Source organism: Sinocyclocheilus rhinocerous, unplaced genomic scaffold (genome assembly GCF_001515625.1).
Source record: "Sinocyclocheilus rhinocerous isolate Xijiao unplaced genomic scaffold, SAMN03320098_v1.1 scaffold111, whole genome shotgun sequence".
Taxonomy (NCBI): Eukaryota; Metazoa; Chordata; class Actinopteri; order Cypriniformes; family Cyprinidae; genus Sinocyclocheilus; species Sinocyclocheilus rhinocerous.
In genome coordinates this window covers 1,565,265-1,592,713 of record NW_015642811.1, presented here as the reverse complement: position 1 = coordinate 1,592,713, position 27,449 = coordinate 1,565,265, and the positions used below count along the sequence as shown (strand labels likewise).

Genomic DNA, 27,449 nt, shown 5'->3' with positions numbered 1-27,449 from the left:
CCCCCCCCCCCCCCCCCCCCATCTGTGATTTTGTCCTTACCTCAACATGACATACTCAGTCTAAGAGATGAATCTCACCAACCACCGTTTGAATAAGCTGCGACATGTTTGTTATAATGCAACGGTGGAGTGAACGATGCTGTGACGAAACCCTGAAATTTCCCCCCCGTACTCCCTTGCCAGAAGCCGAAAATCTGCATTAACCTTTTCATTGTCAGATTTATATGGTGCTGATTTCTGAGATTGCTGCTGCAGTGAGATGTTCTGATCAAGAGTGTTCCACACAGGCTTGGTGCAGTGCTTGTATATAGTATTTAAATTGGTTCTTTAAAAATGTCATGTTCAGCATACAGCCATAGATATGTCCACTACTGAGCTGTTGAATGGCCTGTATATCACAGAGCTGCTAATCAATATCCTTCCTGAAAGCGCTGTAGTCTGCAAGGTGTAAATTCAGTGTACCTCTCTACTGGAGAAAGTGTCAATGGGCGGTCACATGATGTTTGTATCTGCTCTAAAGCGATGCTTCATGAATAGTAAGAGGAGATTATTTTTTATGTATAATTCAAGAGTGTTTGATAATGTAGTAGTACTGTGGAAGTGGAATTCGGGGTGCTTTGGGTCAAAGGTAAGGAGCATGGCATGTGAGGAAATTAATATTAATGTTTTGCAATGATGAGCTTTCCCTGATGAAGGGGCTCTTTTGCATAATGTTAATATTGCTGAGACCTTTTTAATCACCTCTTGTGGTTCCTTTGCGTTAAGTTTGATTTAATAGCAAACATTATTCTCTTAATTATGAAAAGAACTGCCCTTGCCCTTTTAAACATTTTTTTGAATATATTTATTTATTTTTAAAAAAACTTTCTAGTTTATGATGCTGAAATTGCAAATCTATTTTAAATAAATAATAAATAATCATTATTTGCTTAGTTGAGTTGTACTTGTACATTACATTTTATTTTTGCTTTTTTTTGCATTTTGCATAATGGTAATATTTAAAATAATCTCTTGTTCTTCCTTTGCATTATGTTTGATTAATAGCAAAACATTTTTTTCTTAATTATGAAAATAAATAACTGCCCTTGCCATTTTTTTAGAATTGGATATTATTATTGTCGTCGTTGTTGTTGTTGCTGTTAATTTTTTAATGAATGTTATGTAACATTTCTAGTTTGATTCTTAAATTGCAATTCCATTATAAATAAATAATAAATGTTCGTAAATAATAAATAATCATTTGCTATACTTGTTAATTAAAATGTTATGGACATGCATGACACTCTTTAACTCCTTAATTGTGGCTTTTGTTAGCATTAACGTATTAATGTAATTTGGTTTAATATGTGATATATTTTTTCCCCCTGAAAGTTGGATTGAAATCAAACAATGACAGACCCCCTACAGTGCCACTGTATACCCCCTAGGGCACAAATGTGTAAATGGCACTTTGTGAACAAACAAACAGACTGATGCTTAGCGATTCAAGACTGACTGTTTTTCAGATAAGTTTCATTCCAGATGGAGAATTGTTGTTTTTCAGTAAAGGGAGAAAAATGTCCCTTTTGTTTATAAATGAGAGCACCTGTTTGTGTATTTATCTCTGTCTTCCTTCATATCTCTCTCTCTGTATGCAGTCACAGCTCTCAGTCCACAGAGGAAACTGGATTTAATGACCCCAGCTTACTGGAAAACCTCAAAAGTAATCATGTAAGTACTGTAATGGCATCACAGCTGCATCACAGCTGCTCAGTCATGCACAGGCCCTGATATCCACACGCTCACACCTCCTGTCTTCCCTCGCGGCTCTTTTCTGGCTCATATTAGCTCTGTTCTGCCCACCCGGCTGTTTATGAATATTCTACAGTCACAAAACGTATTCTCTAATGACATGAGACTTTTACCTGTTTTTTAAATAAAAATAAGACCCCATATACAGGTGCTCAAGAGTAAGATATTTATTTGACCATTGTTGGTTTGTGTGCGTGCGTTTTATTGATTCTTTCAGCCTGGTGACTCAAGGATTTGTGTCCGTCAGTCAGCAGAATGTTTTTGTTTCTCTGTCACTCTGAATCAGACATGAACTCAGGGGTTGCCTTCGTGACGGCATTGTACAGCTCCTCGTGGCCACCTGAGCTTCTCTTGCCTTTCCAATCAAACAGGCTTTGAATCCACACTTCACAAGGCGTTTGTTCTCTCACATGAGTTCATCAGAAAAATCTAATCATATTCAATCATTGCTCACTCAATTAATTATGAGGCTTTTCTGAGCCGATTCACAGTACAAAAAACATTAAGTGTGTGAATATGTATTTGAGCTTATGTCTCGATTTATTCTTTGAAGTAGTGCTGTCAAACGATTAATCGTGATTAATCACATCCAAAATAAAAGTTTTTGTTTACATAATATATGTGCGTGTACTGTTTATATTTGTTATGTATATAAGAATATGGCGCTTATCACATGCTGTGTGGTATCGGCGTTTGGTATCGGGGCATTTTAACAAGTACGAGTACGAGTACAGGAGCTCAGTATCGGGCCCGATACCGATACCAGTATCGGTATCGGTGCATCCCTAATATAAATGATATGGATATAAATAAATACATGTAAATATTTTCTAAATATATACTTGTATGTGTGTGTATTTATGTATACATAATAAATATACACAGTAGTACACACACATATAGTATGTAAACAAAAACTTTTTTTTGGAGGCAATTAATCGCGATTAATCGTTTGACAGCACTTTGAAGGAACTACATGCGAAAGCAAAACGGTTCTTAGATGGTTTTTAACATGCATTTGGTAAGGTGTTTTAGGTGCAGTTTTTGTGATACAATATTCTTGTTACTAGATCTAGCTTGCTAGGGTGAAAATTTCTAGTTTGATTGGTAAGAAAACTAACCACAGACATCTCCTCAACCAATTGCATGATTTGAGGTGTCATTCATGTCTTTTTATACTTTGTCTTACGTTTGTTTTTTCCACACAGCCCACTGCTTCGGTCATCCAGGAATTCATGACCATGATGGCTATCTGTCACACGGCCGTTCCTGAGTGCACCGACAAGATCACCTACCAGGCTGCATCCCCAGGTCAGTCAGACTCCTCCAAACACACGGAAACAACAAATGTTCACATTAGGTTCACATTGAGAGCCATCAATACACAAACCTTCAAAAGTTCGGGGTCAGTAGATTTTTTTTTATTTTTTTTTTAACTTTTACTAAAGAAATTACTACTTTATTCAGCCAGGATGCATTATATGAATCAAAAATGCTAGTAAAGAAATATGTAATTTTACAAAAGATTTCTTTTTTCTTTTTCTCTTCATCAAAATGATCATCACAGGAATAAATTACATTTTAAAATATATTAAAATACAAAACAGTTCTTTTAAATAGAGTATTTACAACATTATTGTTTTAGTGCTTTTGTACCAAATAATGCAGTCTTTATAAGCATAAGAGACTTCTTTTAACAACATAAAAATCTTACTGTCCCTAAACTTTTGAACAGTAGTGTATGTATTCAACAGATAAAGCTATAAATACATCAGTTAAATCTATAGATGTAGTTCTACAAACTAGGGCTGTCAAAATGGCTGAAAAACTAAATTCAAATTTTTTACTTAAATATTATCAATATTCGAATTTAAAAGGCATAATTTCGAAAAAAAGCTTTTGGCTTCTCTCCTGAGGCCACAAGGGGCGCATCGAGCAAATTATTATGCACGTTTCTACAAAGCGTAATAAAATAACACGACTATCTTTGAAATTCTGCAATATTTTGAATGAACAACGTAGCAGCGCCGCATCTAGTGGGTTCAGCTGGATAGACTAACAAAAGCATTAAAATGCAATGACACTTACATCGTCGTCACATTTCGTGCGCCACTGCTAATACTGCCTGACGCACACCTAAAATTCGAATGCAACGTTTTTGCGTTTGAATGTGGATTTTTATTTTTAATTCTACGAATATTCGGAGTTCGATTTTTTTTTTGACAGCCCTACTACAAACAGGTCCACAGATAGATCGTTGAACTAATTTTAACATTCCACACATCAGGTAAACAGGCTCTCAGACAAGATAGGCAGAGTTGTTTGAGTTTGAAAAGGGGGCACAGGAAGAGAAGAGGGAAGTCACAGCATGCTCTGAATTTCCTGTTCCTCTTTCTATTGGTTCTCAAACTCTAATAGACATCAGTGTTGAGCTGAGACTGAGAGCAGTGGATCTGTTTGAATGCATTTAATCTCATAACAGGCAAATTTGTTTGTTTGTGTAAGACAAGTGAAATAATGCAGACGAAGAAACAGATGAGTTCATTAATGCTGGTTCACTCTCTACTACTTTGCATTTGACACTTCATGGTTATGAATAATTTATCTTTTTAGCATTTGTCAGAAGTTATCCCTGGCTTTGAGGCTTAGCGAGATGGGTTTATGCGACCCATTTTAATTTCATGCCAGTGTAGCAGTGCATTGAATATTAGTAAGACCTGCGGTTGAGATAAATGGAATGCTAGAACAGCGTAATGTGATAAGTGATGATTGCACAGACAGATCGGAGGACAAAAGGTTAGCAGCAGGTTTTAATAGTGCCACCTCATCTCGAACAGTTTGTCTACTTAGTGTCGTGAACAAGTAGTCATATACCAGACGTTTTATCCAATGCAACTTAACCGCCACCTGCCCTGACCACATGCTGTCTTGTTCCACAGATGAAGGCGCTCTGGTTCGGGCGGCACAAAACCTGGGCTTCGTGTTCTCTGGGAGAACTCCAGATTGTGTTATTGTGGAGTCGGTAAGTAGAGACGTCCTGGGAATAGATGATGAGTTGCACTGGGAACATGACTCACCCTCTGTCATGCTGCATAGCTCACTCACACTTTACACTCTGGAGAACTATTATAGGCTATTTGTACGGCACAGTCCCACTTAAACAGATCCATTATTTCCTTATTATAATGTATGATATAGAGGAAGCCATCATGGACCTGTGGCAACTTCATTTCATATACTGAGGCAATGAATAGCGAACATTCTTCCTGTCTGAAACAAATAACCCTTTGACGATCGGTAATACAGTGTTTTCTGCACTGCTATTCGCCAGTGACACTATTGAATCTTCACAACAAAAATTCATGAATGAATTAGTAATGATTTACCAAAAAATTTAATTTGTTCAAATTAGTTATTGCATTAGGTGTCATGAACAATCATTTACACAGCTTTTGCTAATTCATACAACTTGAAATGTTAAAGATGTACACTATCGCTTAAAAGTTAATACTTTAATAATTTTATTAAGCATGTATGCATTAAATTAGATCTTAGTGCTGTGTTTGACACTGTCGATCATAACATGCTTCTAGAGAGACTGGAAAACTGGGTCAGGCTTTCTGGGATGGTACTCAAATGGTTCAGGTCATACTTAGAAGGGAGAGGTTATTATGTGAGTATTTAGGATCGAGTCGGTTAGAAATACCAAGGGTTCACACAAAACAAAGGGAGTCCTCTTTTAACTATTATGCCGCCCACAGTTGGAATCAGCTTCCAGAAAAGATCAGATGTTCTAAAACATTAGCCACATTTAAATCCAAACTCAAAACTCATCTGTTTAGCTGTGCATTTATTGGATGAGCACTGTGCTATGTCCGAACTGATAGCACTGTATTTTATATATAATCATTTCCTATTTTTTACTGTTTTAAATTCATTTTAAATCATTTTAAAAGTTTTTAAATTCCTTTTTTTATTGTTGTGATTATTTTTTAATGATTATTTTACTACCTTTTATGAAAATCACTTTGAATTACCATTGTGTATGAAATGTTCTATATAAATAAACTTGCCTGGCCTTGCCTAAATTGAACAAAAGAGACCGTAAAGACATTTACATTGCTACAAAAAATATACTTCAAATAAATTCTGTCCTTTTTAACTTTCTATTCATCAAAGATTCCTGAAAAAAAAGCGTATTAACTAGATTAATTAGAGTCATTTAGAACTTAACGTAATGGCTGCTGAAAATAGCTTTACTATTACAGGAATAAATACAATAATGAATAAATACAATTTTTGAAACAGTAGCCTATTAGTAAATTGTAGAAATGAACATTAACCAAAATTAATAAATGATGTTTTAGATTAAAAATGAACTGATTGTAAATTATATTTTAACCAAGTTGCAAGTTTGCAGACTGAATTGAATCTGATTAACAAAGAAACGATTATTATGAGTTGGTTCTTTTACGGAAATGCCCCAAATCTGCAGATATCTGTGCAGAGCTCTTAATAGAAACTTGCTGAGTGAAGATTAGAGAAAATTTAATTAGTGAGACAGAAAGCGCTGCTGTTTTCTTAGACCTGGGAGCGAGGAGTCACACTTTGCAGCTGTAATTGGTTAATCTGATGGCAGCGCCAGGGGAAGAGAGCAAGTCTTGTGCTCCCTGGCCTGTAACACACTCTAATTTTGGCCCTTCAGTGCAAGACATCTCCCACCATTTACCCCATCATCATACTCGCTCGCTTCTAAAAGTCACGGGGGCCAAAAAAAGCAATTAAAAGTTTTAATTTCCTGCTCCCTGGTGTCAAGATGAGTTCAGTGTTTCAAAATAAGCTAAGAGAACAGTAGAGATCTCAAACTCTGGGCTAATACAGTGTCCTAACCAAGCGTGACAAGATTTCAGTGACAAGTCATTTTATTGTAATAATGTGTGAAGCAACCAAATCACTGCCAATCAGTGTGTTTCCTGGTGAAATGTGACACTTTTGTTATCTTTTATCCAATTATTCTCAGGTTCCATAGCAGTTTCTCTTAATCCATGATGGCATTAATATACATTAGTAAATGTATTCATAGAATGATATAATATATGATCAAATCTATTATTTTTCAGTAGGCATCTAGTATTTATTAGTATTCACTATATATTACATATATATAATTTTATATATATATATATATATATTTATATGTGTGTGTGTATGTGTGTGTGTGTGTGTGTGTGATGTTTGTATATGTTTCATGTAGGTTATACAGCACAAATAGGAAGAAAATACAATAGTAAAATATCTATTATAATATAGTAAACATTTTTTCTTACAGCATGGAGAGGAGGAGAAATATGAATTGCTGCACGTTTTGGAATTCACAAGGTAAATATTTGCAGCACAAGTAGATTTTTATTTCATGTTTTCTTTTCTATTTTCATTGTCATTTATTCAGCTCTGCCCATTCTTTTTGCTGGCGAGAAAACAAAAACAACTTGATGGTTTTGCTGTATTACAGCACCATATTTACTCATAGTGGTGAAGATGATGATGTCAGTGATTATGGTAGTAATGATGATGGATGATGGTGCTGTTCTGTGTTCTCCCTTCCCCCACCCAACAGCGCCAGGAAGAGGATGTCGGTCATCATGCGCACTCCATCAGGAAAGATCCGCCTTTATTGCAAAGGAGCTGTGAGTATCTGTCTGTTGCTATGGAAACTGAGCCATCAGACGCTTGCAACAAGACATGTAAAACTAAACTAATATTACATGTAAAACTAAATTTATTTATTATAAATTTAATACAGTCATGAATATGATGAATGATAATTATATCTATAGTGAAATTATTTTTACATCAATTTCTATATCAGTCATTTTGGCCATGTTGTACAGTAATCTTGAGTAATCTGAGAGTGTGTGTGTCTGCATATACTGCAATAATTGTTATTGTATGTAATATAAGCTGGAAGCGCTCTTTAGTGCTCAGACAGAGAATGATGGGAAAGATGTTTTTCCTCCCACATCACATCCCAGCTGTTGTGTAATGCATTAAAACGTGATGAAATATTAACATGTTACTATAAATGTGTTCATGAAGGAAAGAAAGAATGTAGAATTAGACATATGTCATGACTCCGTGCTGACTTCATGGATCACACAAAATGCAGAGTAGCAAAATTAAGCCCCATGTTTTTTGTCTCCCAGGACACAGTGATCTATGAGCGATTAACAGACAGCTCCAGATACAAGGACATCACCCTGAAACACCTGGAACAGTTTGCCACAGAGGGTGAGAGACGCACACACCTGCTAAGTATCTGCTGTCTCTCTTCTGTTCATCCGTAATCAAATGTTAGTCTGTTCTGCACCCACAATCCAATCAAATCACTGTAGGTGTTGATGATGGTTGCCAGATCCTCTCATAGCGAGAATGAGAACTGAGTATTAGGAGAGACTGATGTGAAATGTGTGTGCTTGAATGGACTGGCATACTACAGTACTTCGCTCTCTTGTGAGGATGACGCGCCCTGGTGGAAGAACTGAGATATATCAGCCTAACAGGACCCTCAAGCAATCAGTTGCTTTGTCTTTTAAACATCCTGCATGAATAATTCATGTTGAGCAGAGATCATCCACTCAGCTTTATTAGCATCAGTCTAAAAACAGATGATGGCTTTCTTCTTGAGGAAGATTAGAAGAAAGGGATTTTTTGAGGAAGGGAACGTGTTGAGAATTAGCATATCTAAGAGAAGCTTGTGTATTCATTTTTGCGCATTTTTGCAGGACTCCGCACATTGTGTTTTGCTGTGGTGGACATCTCAGAGTCATCCTATGAGCAGTGGCTGGAGGTTCATCATCGTGCTTCGACGTCTCTCCAAAACAGGGCACTCAAGATGGAAGAAAGCTATGAACTAATTGAAAAGGTGAGGTATCCAAATAGCTTTTCCAGTGTGCACAGATGAGGTGGTCTACATCCAAAGATCACAGAACCTTCCAGAACAGCATATGTTCTCCTTGCTGCACCAAAACTAAGACCCAGAGTAACGACGAGGGAAGGCAATATATCACCTTCTTCTTGTTTATTATATTGCTGTACAGAGATATACATATCTGTTTTTACAAAAACAAGAAGTACCACAAGGTATCATGGTGTTACCATCGACAGTATCATGTGACTCTGAAGACAGGAGTAATGGCTGCTGAAAATTCAGCTTTGCCATCACAAGACTAAATTACAAAAAAACTTCAAGAAAAAAATGACAAGAAAACTTTTTTTGGAAATGTAATAATATTTCACAATATTATTTAGCATCATGGGTCTCAAGGAGCAAAAGAGACTTTCAAAAAGCATAGAAAAACTCACCAACCCCAGACTTTTGAATGGTAATGCATATACCTTCATGAATTCAGTACCATGGTATTACCACAATTGTCCTCCTACAAGCAATAGTCCTTTATCATAGTTATTAAAATCAGTAACAAAATCCATGTTATGTCAAGTTGGACTTCTCATCCTCAAATTTCATAAGGTAATTTGTCTTCATAAGAGGGACGGTGTGAGGAAACGTCAACACAGCCATATTTCACAAATGATGTGCTTCTGAGAGCACTCGGGATTTTGAGGACAGTCTGCAGGTTACACAGCAGTCCCTCTTCTCCTGTAGGAAGTTTAGTTTGGCGAGTCCCAGAACAGCTCCATGACTTCGGTTTGATCAACGAGGGCTGGGTTTTCTCTGCGCACATGGCATCCAAAAAAGTATAAACGATTAGGCTCAAACCGCGAAGAAAGCACAGTGGTGGACCTGTGGAAAGCTGGGCTCTGGAAGTGTTCGTCAAACATGGCCGACCACCATCGTTAATCACTGGCTGAAGCAGCCCTGCCAGCTTTTCTGAGAAAATGGATCTAATCAATCATTTCACATAAAAGCTGCTGGTTTGACGGATGTAATTACAACACTCCATCAGCAGGGGGCAACGGTGGCACCTGATGTTCCAGCAAGCTCTTATAATGTATCTGCGCAGGAATAGCAGTTAAACTTCTGAAAATTATCATTTCTGGTCTGAGCATAATCAGAAATGATTTACGTGAATGAAGTAATACTATTGAAATTTTATATTTTGGTTTTAAGGTAATAGGTAAAACATTAGGTACAAAAAAAAAAGAAACTAAAAGCATTGCTTTATAGGGCACATGGAATGTTAAAAGGAAAACTCTTTATTAATAGATGATTGGATTACATATTCGCTGCAAAATCAAATTTTTTTTCATTAGATTTGGTAAGATTGGGTTTAATGTTTTTAAGTAAGTTTCTTATGCTCACTAAGCTTGCATTTATTTGATCAAAATACAGTAAAAACAATACTATTGTTAAATATTATTACAATTTTAGTAACTTTAAATATATATTAAACAACTGTTTTCTATTTTAATATTTTTTTTTATTTAATATTCCTGTTATGGCACATGATCCTTCAAAAATCATTCTAATATGCTGATTTGCTGCTCAAGAAACATGTCTTATTATTGTCAGTGTTGAAAACAGTTGTGCTCATTTTTAATATTTTTGTGGAAACCGTGATACATTTTTTCCAGATTGAAAAAATGAAAAGACAATTCAAATGAACCGCATTAATTAAAAACAAAAATATTCTGCATTCTGCATAACATTCTAAAGGTCTTAACTTTCACTTTTTTCAATTTAATCCATCCTTGCTGAATAAAAGTAATAAAATCATAATAATTGTAAAAAAAAAGTTTTCAGACCTCAAACCTTTGATCTGTAGTGTATGTACCTTGAATTCACATCTATAATAAAATTATTTGAAAGTTGTTGGAGGGTCTTGAACTAACAATCATTTTGTTTTTGAGTATAACTAAGCAGACAGAATCCTGTAGAAAAGTTAGTAGAGTTTATTGGTTGTTATTCCCAAAGTTCTGCACTTGCCTTGCCCCTTAAATCATTAATTAATAAATTATTCTGATTCATGTGATGTTTTCAACTACCAAAAAGAGATTTTGTAGATTTGTGCCCTTAAAAGAAAAAAAAATAGAGCATATTAAGTAAAGGTTGTATCACATCCGCGCCCCTGCTCACCACATTACTGATCATCTTACAGGAAGCCATTTGCTCTCACTCTCTCTCTTTTTCTTTCTCTTTTTTTTCTCTCTTTGGTGCAGCTGACTTTCCTCTACGGGGTCTTGTCAAAATCCTGTCCGCTCCAAATAGGATCATGGCTGGTCAAAGGGCCAGGGGCTTCCTGAGAAAAACACATTAACAGTCCACACGCTCGCTCTCTCTCTCTCTGTCTTCTCTCTCTTGCTCATACACACATAACTGAGTCTTTGTAATACAAGAATGAGATGATTTTTCTCAAATGCCCCTCTGGTCCTGAATTAGCATCTAACTGTAAGCGTAGTCAACTGACTGTAGGAAAACGCCAGCAAGAATTACTAATGCAGCTCAGCGCACTTATTTTCCGCTTTTGTTTAGTTTCAGGTATCACTTCACAGCCTTTCTCAACTCACTGTTTGAAATATAAATGAACAATTTCATGCTCATATGTGTTGATTTGTGAAAAGTAGCTGTAAAGAAAGGAATACTGTAAAATCAGCTGGTCATTATCTCAAAATAAACCCCAGCAGGGAGATACAAGATCCTGATCACCGCGTCTGGGCTTATTTATTAATAATGCCGATAGCGGATTATACATTATATCTTTCTTTAATCTTCTTACAAACAGGAATCACTTGGGAAAAGACTGTCCTCATTTATCAGTGCTTTCTAATTGATTGATTGATTGATTTTTATTATTAATAATAATTTTTTTGTCTGTTTCTCTGCAGAACTTGCAGTTGCTGGGGGCCACAGCTATTGAAGACAAACTTCAAGACAAAGTACCTGAAACCATCGAGACCCTCATGAAAGCCGACATTAAGATCTGGATCCTGACTGGAGACAAACAGGAGACCGCCATCAACATAGGTGAGCGTTAAACCTATAAAGTTTGTTTGTATGAACATACACCTTGATTGACAGTCGAGACCAGACAGGAAATGATGTGGAGATTAAGGGGAAGTGGACAGCTTCATTTTTCTAGTTTTAGTTCTTACAGGTGAGATGCATTAGGTTTTTTTCCTAATATATTGACACTAACCAGTAAGAATTTCTCTGGCTAATTTAAATGATCAAAAATATACACAATCCTTCCTCAGACCTCTCTCGCTCTTTCACTCTAACGAACACAGCTCTTCCTGACCGGCTGCCGCACAGGTAAAAGGTGTTTGGTTTCTTTCCTCATCCGAAAGCTGGTGTAATGCACGTGTCCTCGACCTGCTCGACTCTAATCTGTCCCTGCAACCACCACCAGCTCTCAAAACAGACCGCGGACCCCATTTCCCTGTGATGTGGCGTCTCGTATTAGTCTGACAGCTACACGGCTACCAATGTGGCTTTCGAACAGGCCTCATGTTAAATGCTACGGTCAGAAAAACAGATCCTAACAGAGCACAGTCTGTGGCCACCTACCAACACTGATCCTGAATCAGCCCATTGTGCCCAGCGGCCAGCTGTGCCGCAGCTTGAAAACGCACACGCTCAGAGAGGAAGGGATTTTTACTGGACCTCCACTTGGCTGGCATGTACTCTAAAATAAAGACACCCATGTCTGTGTTTACTTTGTATTTTTTGCTTTTTGTAATTCATCATTTGGAGAGTTGGAGGATGACAAGAGTCAAGAGTCTTCCAGCTAGTATAGGTTCCCAGAATCCTTTGCCAGTATGGTTAAAAGGTGTCTGAGGTGAAATGACCAGCTGTTTTTACACTTATTTTTCTATCTAAAATATAAAGACAGTACAAGGAAAAAATAATTATTTAATGAGAGACATATTTAAATTTCTTAAATATTTAAATATTAAAATGTGATGTATACAATGTAGTATGTAGACAGCAAAATTGAATAATTGATTCTGAACTTAATTGACTTTAACATTATCATCGTACTTAATCAAATTGTTTAAATATCTGGGAAGCATTAACCTTTTATTAAGGTGATATGTATCTTAGATTTAACAAAGAAGTTAAAAAAATTTGATAACAAATTGAAAAAAAAATCTGTTAAATGTAGTTTCATTTCATGTATGCACTTTACCAGCCTTAAAAATACAATTTAATAATATATTTATTATTACTATACTATATTTCTTAAGGACCTCTGGATTAGACAGCACATCACTATGCATTTCTTAAGTTGAAGTAAAGTAAATTTTTACATTTGTGAAATGTAAATGTAAAAAAAAAAAAAAATCTTGTGATTTTTAAAAAAAAAAATTTTTTATCACAGGTTTGTATTCCAGTTTGAAAACCCCTGAGCTAGACAGTTCTTCAGTATACCATTTGTTTTTAAACAGTAACATATGGAAAACAAATTTTTTTTTATCACTTGAAAACATGAATGCATACATTTAAACCACGGCGTGCTTAAAAATATAAGGATTCTCCATTTCCCACACTTGCACTCTACAAAAACATGAAAAACTATCAGAAGTGAAGTGAACCCCAGGACTGTGAAGTCAAGCGCAGTTTAATCTTGGGTTAGCGGGCACTTAGAGCTGTTTGGCCGCCACTTGCACATAGTACATGAAACCGCTCCAGTTCTTCTTATCCACACTAGCCCTCTGACGGCCTTATTAATGTATCAGACCATTAAGCAGAGAGTTGGATCGAGGACAGGCAAGCTATCCACACTGTGCTGCTACCGCTGAGCTGTTACTCCTGGCCACTGGGTGCCACTGTAAAGCCTCAGAGATTAAAGCCCAAACAAACAGCATGTGGCCAACGCAAACAACTCAACATGCCCTCTTCTAACCCACAGCCACTGCCAACAGACCGAATGAAAACCCACCCTGCAGTAGCACGGAGCCAATGCAACCGCTGAGTGTAACCTCAATGCCTCCTTTCCAGATTCATACAGAATTATGCTGCGTCATGCAGGTGTCTCAATGTAAATCTATCGTTTCTACCAAGGGTGTTTTAGTTTAACCATGTTGAAGAGGGATGAGGTGACATGAATGGTCAGAATGAAGCTGCGGAAATACGTCAAGGTTTGACACTCGCTGTCAGGAAACCAAATCTGTTTTCCACACAGACAGGAAATTTTGGTGAATATGCAAGTTTGAAATCAACAGAAATGCTTTAAACAGGAATGGGAGGACAGGACACCGGCACCCAAATACATACGCATTCATGCTCTTGTTGAATTTGGTCACAGTCACATTTCCTTAAGGCTGAAGTGTGTCATCTTGTTTTTTTTTTCTGTCAAAGTGTGTAAAGTTAGTTACAAGGCTACTGTTCATAAGTTCCTGATTGGTCCTACTACTGGCTCAGTCAAGTGCTTGAATTTAGGAAACCTGTTTTGGAAATGATTATTTTTGCAGTATTGTACTGTGACTCTATTGGCATAGAACAATAAGCTATACATTAAATAGTGTAAATTATTATCATCCTTTTATACTAACTGTTGTTATTGGATCTAATGAGAATATATATATATATATATAGGGACCTATGATTTCTACGATGTGTGATGCGGAATCCAGGCATAAAAACGGAATTTACTGTATAACATGGAATGTCATGGAATTTGCCAATTTTTGGATTAATAAATCAAAAGTAGGTCAGTACACTTGAATCAAAACGCAATATGGACTAGTGACTGTGAATATTAAGCCGCAAAAAGACTTATTTATTTAGCAGAAAATGTAACACCACACAGTATTTCTGGGAAAACAAATAAATAAAATACCAAAAGCTTTGTTTTATGAAATCAATTAATTAGAGATACTTTTGATTATTAAAATCTAATGAAACCATTAAAATGGAATCCAGAAAAGTAATGGAAAACAGAATTTGTTAAAAATAAAGAGGGGGAAAAAACATTTTATAAGGCCTTAATGTAATTTTTGTTAAACTTTTAATAAATTGCTGTTAAATTGTGTAAGTTTCATGATTTCAATTAATTAGACACGTTTTTTATTAATAAAATTTTATATAACCATTAAAATGGAGTCTGGAAAAATTTAAATTAAAAAATTAAAACAGAAAAAAATGGAATTTGGAGAAAAAATACAACGGCCCTATATATGTATAAAACAGGTATAATGTATGTTTTACAGGTATAATGCAAGTCCATAAAAGCACCAACAATTATAGATGTTTGAAATATTGTTGCTAGGATAAATATAGCAGGCCTATCTGATACATAATTACTGTAATTTAATATAACTACTGCTTTTGGGCAATTCTTGTCCTTTACAGTAACTTTTATTTAAAACTAGTGTCCCATTGATTCTTTCCAGCACACACACACAGACACACACACACACAAACTATTCCCCACGGACATCACTCCTCAAATACTGAGGTGTCAGAAACCTATTAAACAGCAAATATGTTGTTTAGACACATCCTGATGGCTGATGGGATGTCTTGCTTTTTTTATCGGGTTGAGAGAGCCTGCTGTCAAGCTTCCAGTTGTGATCTCATACGAATAGTGGAAAGGCACATTAAAACCAATGCGGCGTGGGAGTTTTAAACTCAGGTCTGCTGTAAACTTTAATCACAAAATGTGCTTTTCACTCCTCAATTAGTCATTTCTTTCATCCGTTGCTGTGGTTACACGTCACATATCTTTGTAATGTTGATCTATTGCTGAAATACTAAGTTACGGCAAACCATTTGTCATTTGTTCAAATGCCAAGCAAGGTGTTTTTTCCACACAAACATACCATATGTTTTAGGCTTAATAGTGAGAGGTATAAGCAATGAGTTTTCTTTTCTCTTTTTTTCCTGAAGGACACTCCTGCAAACTGCTTACGAAGAACATGGGCCTGCTGGTGATAAACGAGGACTCCCTGGATGTGAGTACTGAGACGGAGGTGTATGTTTATTTGAAAAAACAGTTACATGTCACCATTTGTAATGCAAGCTCAGAGAAGAGATGAAAAGACACGACAGCTGACGGATTGCTTCAGCCCCCCGGTACATGAAAACATGTGACATAATTCCCAATGTGACTCTCTTCCAGAACAGTTATAGATTTTGTTTTGGGTTTTCATCCAAACCATTCCCCTCTGGTTTCTGTCTCCAATTTCTCTGAACGAAAGGAATAAGTGATACAGTGGGGCTCAAAAGTCACTATTAAAAATGTTTCTATTTTGTGTTTTTTATGATTAAACTATTTTATTATTATTATTATTATTAAATATTTATTGTTTTGTTACACTACTGTTCAAAAGTTAGGTTCAGTAACTTTTTTTTTTTAGAAATTGATTATTTTATTTGGTAAGAACGGATTAAATTGATCACATATGACAGTAAAGAATGCTGAAAAAAATTCTCACAGTTTCCACAACAATATTAAGCAACACGACAATGACAAATTACAAAATTGGTTTCTCAATGATTATATAGAAAATGACAAAACATCAGGTGATCATAATCAATCCTCAGACTCCACTTCAACATCTGAAACAAATTAATGGGAACAATAACACATCAGGCAAAAATGCTGTTAATAAACATTGTATCCACAATTAAAAAAAAAAAAAAAAGTTGCTGCAAATTCAGTCAAGTTCCATTGCTGTCAAAAGAATAAAAATACTTTTTTAAATATATCATTTAAAAAAGTTATTTTAAATTGTAATAAGATTTCATAATATTTTCACTTAAATAAATGCAGCCGTAGTAAACATAACAGACTTTTAAAAACATTAAAAATCCTTCCAACCACAAACCTTTGAAAGCTAGTGTGCGTATATATACATAAATAAAACAAAAACGAAAGGAAGTAAAATATGAATTAAAATGTTAACATTTATATTTTTTAGTATTGGATTTGTCCCCCTTTTGCTTTAATATTCCAGCATGAATTGAGATGATCCAAAGAGTAACTTGATCTTCAATGGAAGCAGGAACATCAGACCATCTGTACAAAGGAGTAACATGATTTTTTTTTTTTTTGGCCTAGAAATAGTGAAGAATCTTTCAAATTGATTTGACATCATACCATTTCCTTGTTTTGAAGTATTCAACTTTCTGAAACATTGTTTATTTCCAGGTTTAAATCATGTATTTTGAAATGTGGTCTCAGACTTTGGGATCCTACTGTATATGTTGGTCAGATGGAGCTTATAGGAAAGAGAGGATGTGGTTGCACCGCATTAAGCCGTTTAAAAGACGGGAAGGGGTTGTGGACTTAAAACAGGGGTTTAGGACCCTCTTTCATATACACACACACACATGCACAAGGTACAGGCCAATAACTCCCTGATGGGAGAATCTATTCTGTTGACGATGAAACCGAAAGCCATCCGCTTGTAACATGATTTTTTTTTTTTTTGGCCTAGAAATAGTGAAGAATCTTTCAAATTGATTTGACATCATACCATTTCCTTGTTTTGAAGTATTCAACTTTCTGAAACATTGTTTATTTCCAGGTTTAAATCATGTATTTTGAAATGTGGTCTCAGACTTTGGGATCCTACTGTATATGTTGGTCAGATGGAGCTTATAGGAAAGAGAGGATGTGGTTGCACCGCATTAAGCCGTTTAAAAGACGGGAAGGGGTCGTGGACTTAAAACAGGGGTTTAGGACCCTCTTTCATATACACACACACACATGCACAAGGTACAAGCCAATAACTCCCTGATGGGAGAATCTATTCTGTTGACGATGAAACCGAAAGCCATCCGCTTTCAAAGAAGGAAACCATTTGAAACACACACACACACACAGCCTACAGGTCAGCTGGCCCCTGCAGGGAGGGTCTTGTCTGTTGTCTGTGGAAGTTAAGGGCTCTAGAAACCATTTTGCGCAGCTTGTGCACATGGAACCCCTGATCGGGTGGGGCCCGTCCCGTTGCGAGGGGGGTTGGGTTTGGGCGATGACGGACAGCTCTCAGTCTGTCAAACAGCCGTTTAGCGTGATAGATGGAGCCAAAGAAAAAGAGGAGAGAAATAAGAGGAGCGTTCCATAAAGCAGACGGCCGCCATTTGAAATGTCAGCGTCTGGTCTCCCATGCATATGCACATGCTTATACAACACGAGAAAAGAAAACAAGGAGGAATTCTTGGAGCGCTCGGAGGTCCGGCAGTGGTGGGATTTGCCGTGCTCTCACATTGCAGGAGAAAACACTGGAACAGTGCGCCTCCCTTCCCCTCGGTCCTTCTCTTGTTTTTTGCGTTTAACACATTCAGCGTATTAAGGAAAACAAGATGGATGAAGGAGCCCACTCATCCGGCCCGGAGAGAGGGGTTGAGGTCTTCACCGGACGTCTGAGGGGGTTTCATTATCTCAGTGGAGGAAAATGCAAGGCACTGTGGGACGGGTCAAAGAACAGTAACTCAATAATCACATTAAATATGCGGCGGACCGCAGTGCCTTCTGTTGCTCGCAAATGAAAAAGAGCTATAGTGTGCAGATAAGCCAAGAGAATGGAGAGATTGTGGAAGAGTACAAAGGAGGAAAGAAATGGGGCCAAAAATTGAGATACTGCAAAGCACAGAGCTCACTGTCTTTTAATTTAATTTAATGTAAAGGAACCGTTTTCTAGACTATGTAGCATTTATTTGATGTTTTTCCTCCCTTGAGGTCTATTTTATAATGTTAGTGAGTTTCATGAACAAATACAGTTTGTAATTTAGTTTCTTGATCATTTTTCCTCTACAAGTGTGTTCATGCCGACAGCATTTTAATTGTTGATATTGCTTACTGTTGGTTACTAGTAGACAGGCCCACACAGAATTTGTGCTTGCACAACTAGAATGCCATAGGTTGAAAGCAACATTTTTCTTTAGTTCTTGGTAAAAGTAGTTTTTTTGTGTAATTTTAATTTCAAATTTCAAAAATGTTTTTCTCAACATTAAAAAAATGTGTTCTCAGTGATTTTGTTAACATAACTAAAGTTGCTCTTGAGATCTTCATTTTCATTTTTCTCAAGATACTCAAATTTTCTTTTTTTTCAAGAGCACAAGAAAATTCAGTTGATATAAAAAAATATATAAAATAAACTTTATACTTTTGAAGTCTCCGATTTCAGATTCTTACCATTTGACTGTATTCAAACAATAAATGCTGTTTTGGCACTGTTTCATGTGGAGAGAGAGATCACTGTAGCGGCTCAGTTCAAGAGAAGTGGCAACGCAAAGTGCATGTGAACTGATGATTTCCTCCTCTTTAATACCTGTTTCAGCATGAAATAAATATGAATAAACATTCGGAGGTATGTTAAAAGAAAGATTACAACTTACCGAAATCCATATCCTGTCTCATGTAATCGCTTAATTAGTGTTTCAACCGTGCAAAGATGTCAATATAACAGCTTGTAAACAATGTCACGTAATGTCACATTTACTCCAGAAAAAACATATTCGATGAGCATAAACTCGTTAGTCAGCTAGAGAAATGAACTCTAGAGATGAGCATTTTGCTAGATGTATGCACCATATAACATATTGATTATAATTTTTTTACTGTTCTTCAATATTTATTTTATTCTTAAATCCGTCAAGTTATGACAGCCACCATTTAAATATTTATATTTCAAAAAATGGATTGGAGTAGAAATTTAATTAGGCAGTGTAATTGTGACTTTATTATTATAAATCTTTGAGTGTAATTTAAGCATTTGTATACAAATCGATTAATTTTAACCTTCAGTATTATAGTAATGTAGTATCAACTGACTCTCATTTATATTTTCCAGCATTAGTTGAGAGATTTTTTTTTCTTTGAGAAAATTTGGCATGTATTGTACCTGATATGTTTCCAAAATAATCGATATTGAATGGAATCGAATTGAATCGAAAGCTTGTGAATCAGAATCAAATTGAATCATGAAATTTGTGTCAAAACCCATCTAATACGCAAAGCCATAACTGTGATTCTCAGTTTCTGCCATTTGTATTTCTTTGATCTGTTACTGTTTTTCCTATATAAGTTGCATGAAAAGAGTTTACCAACAATTGGGCTTCTTGTTTGAAATAACAACCATATTCTCTCTTTCTTTCATAGCCAGTTGATACTGTCAGGCAGTAGTGTGCAACTGGGTGTCCATCTAGGCACATTTATATACATTTGTTGAGTGTATCTATGCACTTGCAGTCTTCTATCTGTCATTACTTCTTTGCATGACACATGTAACCCGGCCTTTTTTCCTTCCGTTTCTTGTTTATAATGTCCGATATCACTTGCTTGAGTCCAGGCATCTCAGTAAAAGGATTTCCAAAGCTCCTAAATCAGCCGTTATCTGCTGGATCTTGGCCGTGTGTGGAAGCGCTGATGTACTGTATATCCCACTGATGCTTTCTGCCCACTTGCAAAGCAAACACTCTTAAGTCATCGCGGTCCGGTTTGCTCGCACAACCATAACACAGAGGCCTGTTTGGACGACTGAGAGTGTTTAAGCCGAGCTTCCAAAGTGGAAGACTGGGAAATGGTGATGACTTGTGAGGAAATGGAGACATTGTCCTTTCATTAGTCTTCATAAGCGGTCTTATCATCTGATCTTATACTGATCTATCTGATACTGTCTGTGGCAGACTTGTGTATTATATACACCCATTACACGCGAGGACACCTACAGAATGGACGCCACATATTAGAGAAGCTCTTACAGCTGCACTTCTCTCTCTTTCTCTGAAACCTGAGGCTTCTCTCTCTAAACCCATGGATTCGCTCTCTAAATATTTCCTTTGAGCTTGGGTTTCAGAGTCTGTTATGCCAGGAGAATGTTGGTTGGTCCCCGAGGTGTAATCTCACTACCCTTAGGCATCTCCCTTCCTCAACACACACACATACACACACATTCAGTCTCAGATTTAGTGGTGATCATCAGCATAGATCTCCATTGGAGCTTTTCGGTGTAAGACCGCTATAATGATTATAATGTGCCATGTAACTTTTTATTCGTTCTTTTTTGGGGGGGTTAGGTGGTTTTGTTTTATTGTTTTTGTCTTTTCTTATTGTTTTGTTTTGGGGGGTTTTATTGTCCTTTTTTTTGTCGTTTGTCTTTCATTTTGTCCTGTCATGTATCGGCTGATATAAGGTTCCTGTCACGTATCGGCTGATAATAGATCATTGGCATTGGACCAATTTAAAAACAGTAGCAATTTGTTTTTGACAAAGATTTAATTGTTTAAAATAAGCTGTATTTTTTTAGTGTTTATTTAAAAGCAACAGTGTCTCCATGTTTCATTAATATTGCTGTTTTTTGTTTCAATAATAATTCTAATAACTTATTTTTTTATATAATTATTAAAACACTAAAAACAGCGATAACGATGAATTCATATTTAAAAGAACATTATATATCACTTTTTATTCTTATTACATAGGATAGGTTATTATGTTATATTATATTGTATTATATATCAGCTTATTGGTATTGGTCAGATTTTTGGCAAATTTTTAATATGTCTGTCATTAAGCAAGAAGTGATGTTATTTATATAGCTAGGTTTAAAAAAATGTCAACAGTTTAATTAATGTTAACACGCTTGTTTAGAAAGATTCTCTTCAGCATTTTTTTCTCCACTATGAGAGTAGTTGACCTAAAAGAGAAATCTAACCGTAAAAGGCCCTAACTCTGACCATTCTGCTCTATTTTTTGAGACATTTTGAATACTTTGGAATTCTTCAGCGTTCGATCCTGTCTGCTCTGCATAAACTTGCTGTTATTAGTCATTATTTCACCCCTCGGATACAGAAGGGCTTGTTTGTGTCATGGTCTTCACAATGTTGGAATGTGAAGCCAAAAACATGCTGGACAACTGTGGGACATGAGCTGCAGATAGAGACATGCACTGGTTTGTTTACCCACAATGCTCAGGGATTTAAAGCTATGAAGACCAGCTTCTTTGAGGAATTTCTGTGATGATTAGTAGTGGAGGTAGTGGAGACCACTGACTCTCTTTCTTCTGATTTTTTTAGTAGTTGTTTGCAGAACTATGAGCTAGTGTGTGGTGTTTCCTCTACTACCAGGATTTGGATCATTTTATGAGCAGGAACTGTGTGATTTTATAGGAAATTTTTATGGAGTGCAGCAACATTCCTAATCCAAACACAGAAGCATCCTCCCACACATCCCAAATCCTTACAATAACAGCCTCTTACTACGAGGTGTATTTTCTGCTGAAAGTACAGTTTTCACCATTCAACTCAGTTTAAAACAGCATTCAGGTTAAGTCAAAGATCCCAATTTTTCTCTGGCCCAGTCAGTGTTGATTAAGATCTTGCAGGTTTAATCAACACACAGAAATATTCCTGGCTCCCGGTTTGAGCCCATACAGCTGGGACAGAACATTCCTCTGAAATAACCCATAAACCCAGACGTATGCTCACTTCGATTGCGTGAACACAATGAGAGAGGGAGAAGACTGAGGTCTGCAGCTTTGCTAGTGCTCAGGGTAAGTTCCCATGCCGTTGTGTTTCCTGGTCAGGGCCATTGAAAGGCCTTGTTCTAACAAACGAACCATCACACCCAGCTTCGGCTTTGCGCTCCCCGTAATGAAGCGTGCCATATGTATGTTCTCACTTTGATGCCCTGTGCATTGACAATAAACAGACGTAAACCCCATGTGCAAAAGTGTCTGGTGCTCTGCATGTGAAATCCTATGTTATTCTTGGGACTGATTGCATTGGCATTGAAGGAAAACGGGGAAATTATCCCGGTGTTCATGTGTGGTGTCTCATCAGACGTCTGTGAACAGTTTTATGATTTATTGCATTACAAATCCCTATCATAATGAATTCAGTCTTTTGAGTTGCACGTTCCTCAGAGAAATATTTACATACTAGCTGATTTAGTCAGTTACACAACTGTAATAATGTCATTTTGTATGAAATGTTTATCAATATCTTACGTTATTCTATACATGTTTGTGTGCAGGCTACCAGGGAGACACTCAGCCATCACTGCAGCATGCTGGGAGATGCTCTGCACAAGGAGAACGACTTTGCTGTCATCATAGATGGAAAGACACTGAAGTATGCCCTCACTTTCGGGGCACGCCAGTATTTCCTGGACTTGGCTCTTTCCTGCAAGGCTGTGATATGCTGCAGGTATGTAACTATACCTGGGGAATTTGCTGAAAATCAGCAAGAATAACTTAATAAGTTATTATTACTTTGTAATAAACCCTTACAAAGTATTACAACAAAGATTCACTGTACCAGGGTTTTTAAAAAAAAGTGCCACAAGGGGGCACTTGAAAGTAAATATTATCCAGATAACATTTCAGTTTATTTTGGCTGTAGTACAAAGACAACTAAAAGTTAATTTAATTTGGGAGACAAAAAGTTTTTTTTTTAATGGTTAATTTTCACACACAATCCAAATTGGTCTGTCAGCATGAATATATTAAGCTGAAACTTTATGAAGAGAGACCATCACAAGGGAACCATCATATTTGGTGGTCTTTGCCATCAAAAAGTTTAAAAAACCACAATAATTTAAAGAAATTTAACTATTGCTACAAATTAGCGGTGGACGATATGACCAAAATTTGATATCACAATATAAGTTATTTTATTTCAAGGTACGATATGTATTACGATATAGTTATTTATAGTTATACTGTAATATCGACATTTTTTGATTCTATGGAAATTTCATAATTCTTGTCACCATTGTCAGTATTACAAAAAACTAATACTAACCTAAATAAAATTGTAAAAAAAACTAAAGTTCACAAAAGACAAGTAAACAGTCAGCGATTAAATAAGAATAAGAAACTAATTACAATTAGACTGCTGTCACTTTAAGAGCTGCCCAGATCCAATATACTGTTACACATGTGTTTTCTTTAAAAGATTTTTTTTAACCGTTCAAGGCCAATAAAGTGGCAAAAATAACTCCGTTCAATACTCCCGCGCTCTATGAGCACTGTCTTCTCATGCGCGTGCCTCTCTGACAACGCTCAGAAACAGTGCGCGCATATAGCGAAAGGAGTTCTTTCGCTGCTGTTTGCATTTCAGCAGCTTAAAATCACTTGTTTTTAAACCGCAATGCTTAAAAATGTGTGCAAACAATACATTTTCTTGACCACATAGCACAGCAACGTCGATAGAGACGATAGTCAAATATCTCTACTGGTTGACAAATATCTACCGGTTAATCATGTCTACCAATATATCGCACACCCCTACTACAAATGAAAGAAGTCTTTTTTTTCCAGTGTCCAGGCTTGGGATGTTTGTTTTTTCAAAGAGAATAAAAGAGTCCAATTATTACAAATTGTCACTGTAATCGGATGCAGTTTTACATTTATTTCCGTTGTTAAACCAAGGTACACAGGAAGTTGTACTGTCATGCTCTGCTTAAATGTTTACTGTTTCACAGGTGGATGTAAATATGTCTTTGCAGGTTAATAACCCTTTTTGCCCTCCAGGGAACTGACGCCATCATTGGACATTTTTCTGCACTTACAAAAACATCAAGTGACTGGCAGACAATTACAGGGAAATTACCTTCCCTTTAGGTCGCAACCTTCCCAATAAACATAATTATACTAGCTCTCAAAGCAGTAATTTACTAATGAGTGTTATTTTTTTATAATAGTAGATTGTAGTCAGAATGTCTGTCAGTTATACACAAAGTTAAACTGTGTGTTAGCAGACTAGTATGAAGCGTTTAAAAAAAAAAATGCTACACAGCGAAAGAAACATATGAGGAACCAATTGAGCGTGACAAGGAACTGCCAAAAATCAGTCTCAATTTCCAGAAACAACACACACCACAGGTGCCACAGCCATTATGCAATGCTTGATGTAATCTATCCGATCTGCTTTCGCTCACTACACACACATACGAACAGCCACACGGTGTCCTGAGGAGAGCAGATTTGTGCCTGCAGATGAGTAAATGTTAAACTGACTCTAGAGGTCTCCTGCTATATCGGCAGCAATCTCCGGTTCACTGGAGAGCCTTACATCACTCTACATTCATTGCTTACAAGATGACCTGTGAACGTTAAAACGGGGTTAGACCCCGGAGGAGCTTTTCTAGCCGAAAACGAGACCTTAATTTCATTTGCTGACACAGATGATGCAGTACTGTAATGTGCTGCAAGCTTTTGTATATGTTTTTTTAAAGGTCAGGGATCCTGAGCTCAGGTTTAGCTTCATCAGGAACACAAATTTGCCTGGTTTGGGCATTTATAAGGTGTGGGTTCATCTGATTCTAAATGTTATGGGTTTCCAACGTTCGTGAAAAACCATTGAACTTTCTGTAGTAAATATATATTTGTTAGTTTTTTTGTTTTTTTTCAGAACTTGTGTAAAACTGGCTTGCCAGTTGCAGATGCTGCAGCGATTTGTGAGCCAGTTATTCTTTTGAGTGTTTTTTTGTACTTTTATGGATGTCGAAAAAGTTCACAAGAAATGATCAGAAATAAATTGAGTCGGTCTTAATCAGAGTGATATTTTTAAACATCTATACTCATTACTCATAATGAATTAATAGGACATATAATAACATTTACTTAGAATTTTTTTTTGTCAAATTTTGCATCCTTGCTGAATAAAAGTCTATTTCAAATAAATGAGGTTCTTTTGAGCTTTCAGTTCATCAAAGAATCCTGAAAAATTTATAGTTTCCACAAAAGTAGCGCAACTGTTTTTAACATTGAAAATAAAAGGAAATGTTTCTTGAGCAGCAAATCCGCATATTAGATTGATTTCTGAAGTATCATGTGACACTGAAGACTGGATAATGTACTGCTGAAAATTCAGCTTTGCCATTAGAGGAATGTATTTGATTAAAATATATTTGTGTATGTGTGTGTGTGTGTGTGCATATATATATATATATATATATATATAAAATTGTAATAATATTTCACAATATTCTTATATAAATGTAGCCATGGTAAGTCTTATTTTAAAAACATTAAGAAAAATTACTGTCCCCAAAACTGAACAGTATTTAGTTGGATGTTATTTGGTGATGAATTTGGTGAAGACACAATGATGGATAAGTTTCTAAATGGTAATTAGAAACAATAGTTAAAGGTGCCAGTCATTTTAATTTGCTATTTGAGCAGTGAATTTCAGTGTGAGAGTTTGAAGTCCTCTTTTAACTTCTCTTTTTGAAGAGACAAATTCATCATGTGAAGCTGAGATGTGACCGCAGCTGTTGAGGTCACTACAGACGGCCAAGAAATCAAATGGTTGTCAACACTAATAATTGGCAACAAGAACAATAACCTTAGATCCCTCTATAAAGGTGCCATTGCAAATCTGCAATTATGTTTTAAATCTCTAATCTAATATAAAATGTCAGTTTCAACCGTTAGGGTTTCAACAATGTTTCACATCAGAGCAGATATTACTTGTTGTCAAATTGTAATTTATTTATTTATTTTCTTTCCAGGGTTTCACCTCTGCAGAAGTCTGAGGTGGTTGAGATGGTGAAAAAACAGGTGAAAGTGATCACACTGGCCATTGGCGATGGAGCCAACGATGTGGGCATGATCCAGACCGCCCATGTGGGTGTTGGCATCTCTGGCAATGAAGGACTGCAGGCTGCCAACTCGTCAGACTACTCTATTGCACAGGTGAGAAACTATCAAATTGCACATGCCTGAAGGAAGAAAGAATAAGTTAGCTAAATTGTGAGTAAATTAAATAATTAAATTTATCAATTATAATGACATAGTGAAATTTAAATTAATGAAAAATTATTATTATAATTATATAATTATAAATATAAAATTACTCCAAATAAAATGTAATCTCTGCTTCTAAACCTGAAGCACATATCAGTTCCCTATGTAAACTAACACTTTTGTCTTGTGTCACTACAGTGTGACTCCCAGAAAATAAATCTGGTTCTAGATTATGTATCTAGGGTGAAGGGTTAAAACATGTGGCTCATAGATTCTGCAGTCTGAGATAGCGAAACGGGTCGGTCAGGTCAATTTACATAGCTTGAGTGTTCACTTACTCAAACCCCTGCTGATGGTGAAACGGGACCTGTCCCTCTTATGTAAACTTAATTAAGAAGATGTTTTGTAATTCACAGATTTTGATACAGCATAATCTTTATTGTTCGTTTAACAAAAGAAGAGCTCAAGTGTCGCCAATCGCTGTCAACATCGCTCTCCATCTCTGTCTCAGTTTCATTTCACGTTTTGTGCAGTTCGTGGAAACATCCCTCTTCACACTTGTTTTTCTATACTGCCCCGAGCCGTCTGTTCACTGGCCTCATGCATCGGATTACCCAAGAAAGCATCTTGTCTTTTCTTAAGTGCCTTCATCGTATTGTAGGTAGAGGCAGGTGGAGGTGGTAGGGAATGCGGGCAGGTTCATAGAAAGTCGCCCAAACTGCCTTCCAGCAAAACGGCTCGTATGATATGTGCTGGATCAGACGGCAAACTTCAATGTGCAGTACCGGCAGCTAGTATGCATTCATCATCCTGAACCAGTGTCAGCTTGATTTGCACTATAAGGCTTTTCACAATGCTGCTTCTCATCAACTGTTAAAGGTGTCATATGATGTTGCTAAAAATAACATTATTTTGTGTATTTGGTGTAATGCAATGTGTTTATGCGGTTTAAGGTTAAAAAAACAAATTATTTTTCACATACTGTACATTATTGTTTC

General features: G+C 36.3%; 1 protein-coding gene across 10 annotated transcripts in view; it reads left to right on the top strand.

Annotated features, from left to right (window-relative positions):
* atp8a1 (ATPase phospholipid transporting 8A1) overlaps positions 1 to 27,449 on the top strand; it is a 170,256-nt gene that overhangs the window by 99,874 nt on the left and 42,933 nt on the right. For all 10 annotated transcript variants that reach the window (XR_001641819.1, XM_016573661.1, XM_016573662.1 and 7 more), the window contains 11 exons: positions 1,638 to 1,710; positions 3,000 to 3,102; positions 4,731 to 4,813; positions 7,121 to 7,170; positions 7,409 to 7,478; positions 7,995 to 8,079; positions 8,574 to 8,713; positions 11,635 to 11,773; positions 15,641 to 15,705; positions 22,734 to 22,906; positions 26,217 to 26,400. Coding sequence is in view for 9 of the 10 variants with exons in the window: in XM_016573661.1 (XP_016429147.1) it covers positions 1,638 to 1,710; positions 3,000 to 3,102; positions 4,731 to 4,813; positions 7,121 to 7,170; positions 7,409 to 7,478; positions 7,995 to 8,079; positions 8,574 to 8,713; positions 11,635 to 11,773; positions 15,641 to 15,705; positions 22,734 to 22,906; positions 26,217 to 26,400 (1,165 nt within the window). In the remaining variant the exon portion in view is untranslated. The remainder of the gene's footprint in view (positions 1 to 1,637; positions 1,711 to 2,999; positions 3,103 to 4,730; positions 4,814 to 7,120; positions 7,171 to 7,408; positions 7,479 to 7,994; positions 8,080 to 8,573; positions 8,714 to 11,634; positions 11,774 to 15,640; positions 15,706 to 22,733; positions 22,907 to 26,216; positions 26,401 to 27,449) is intronic.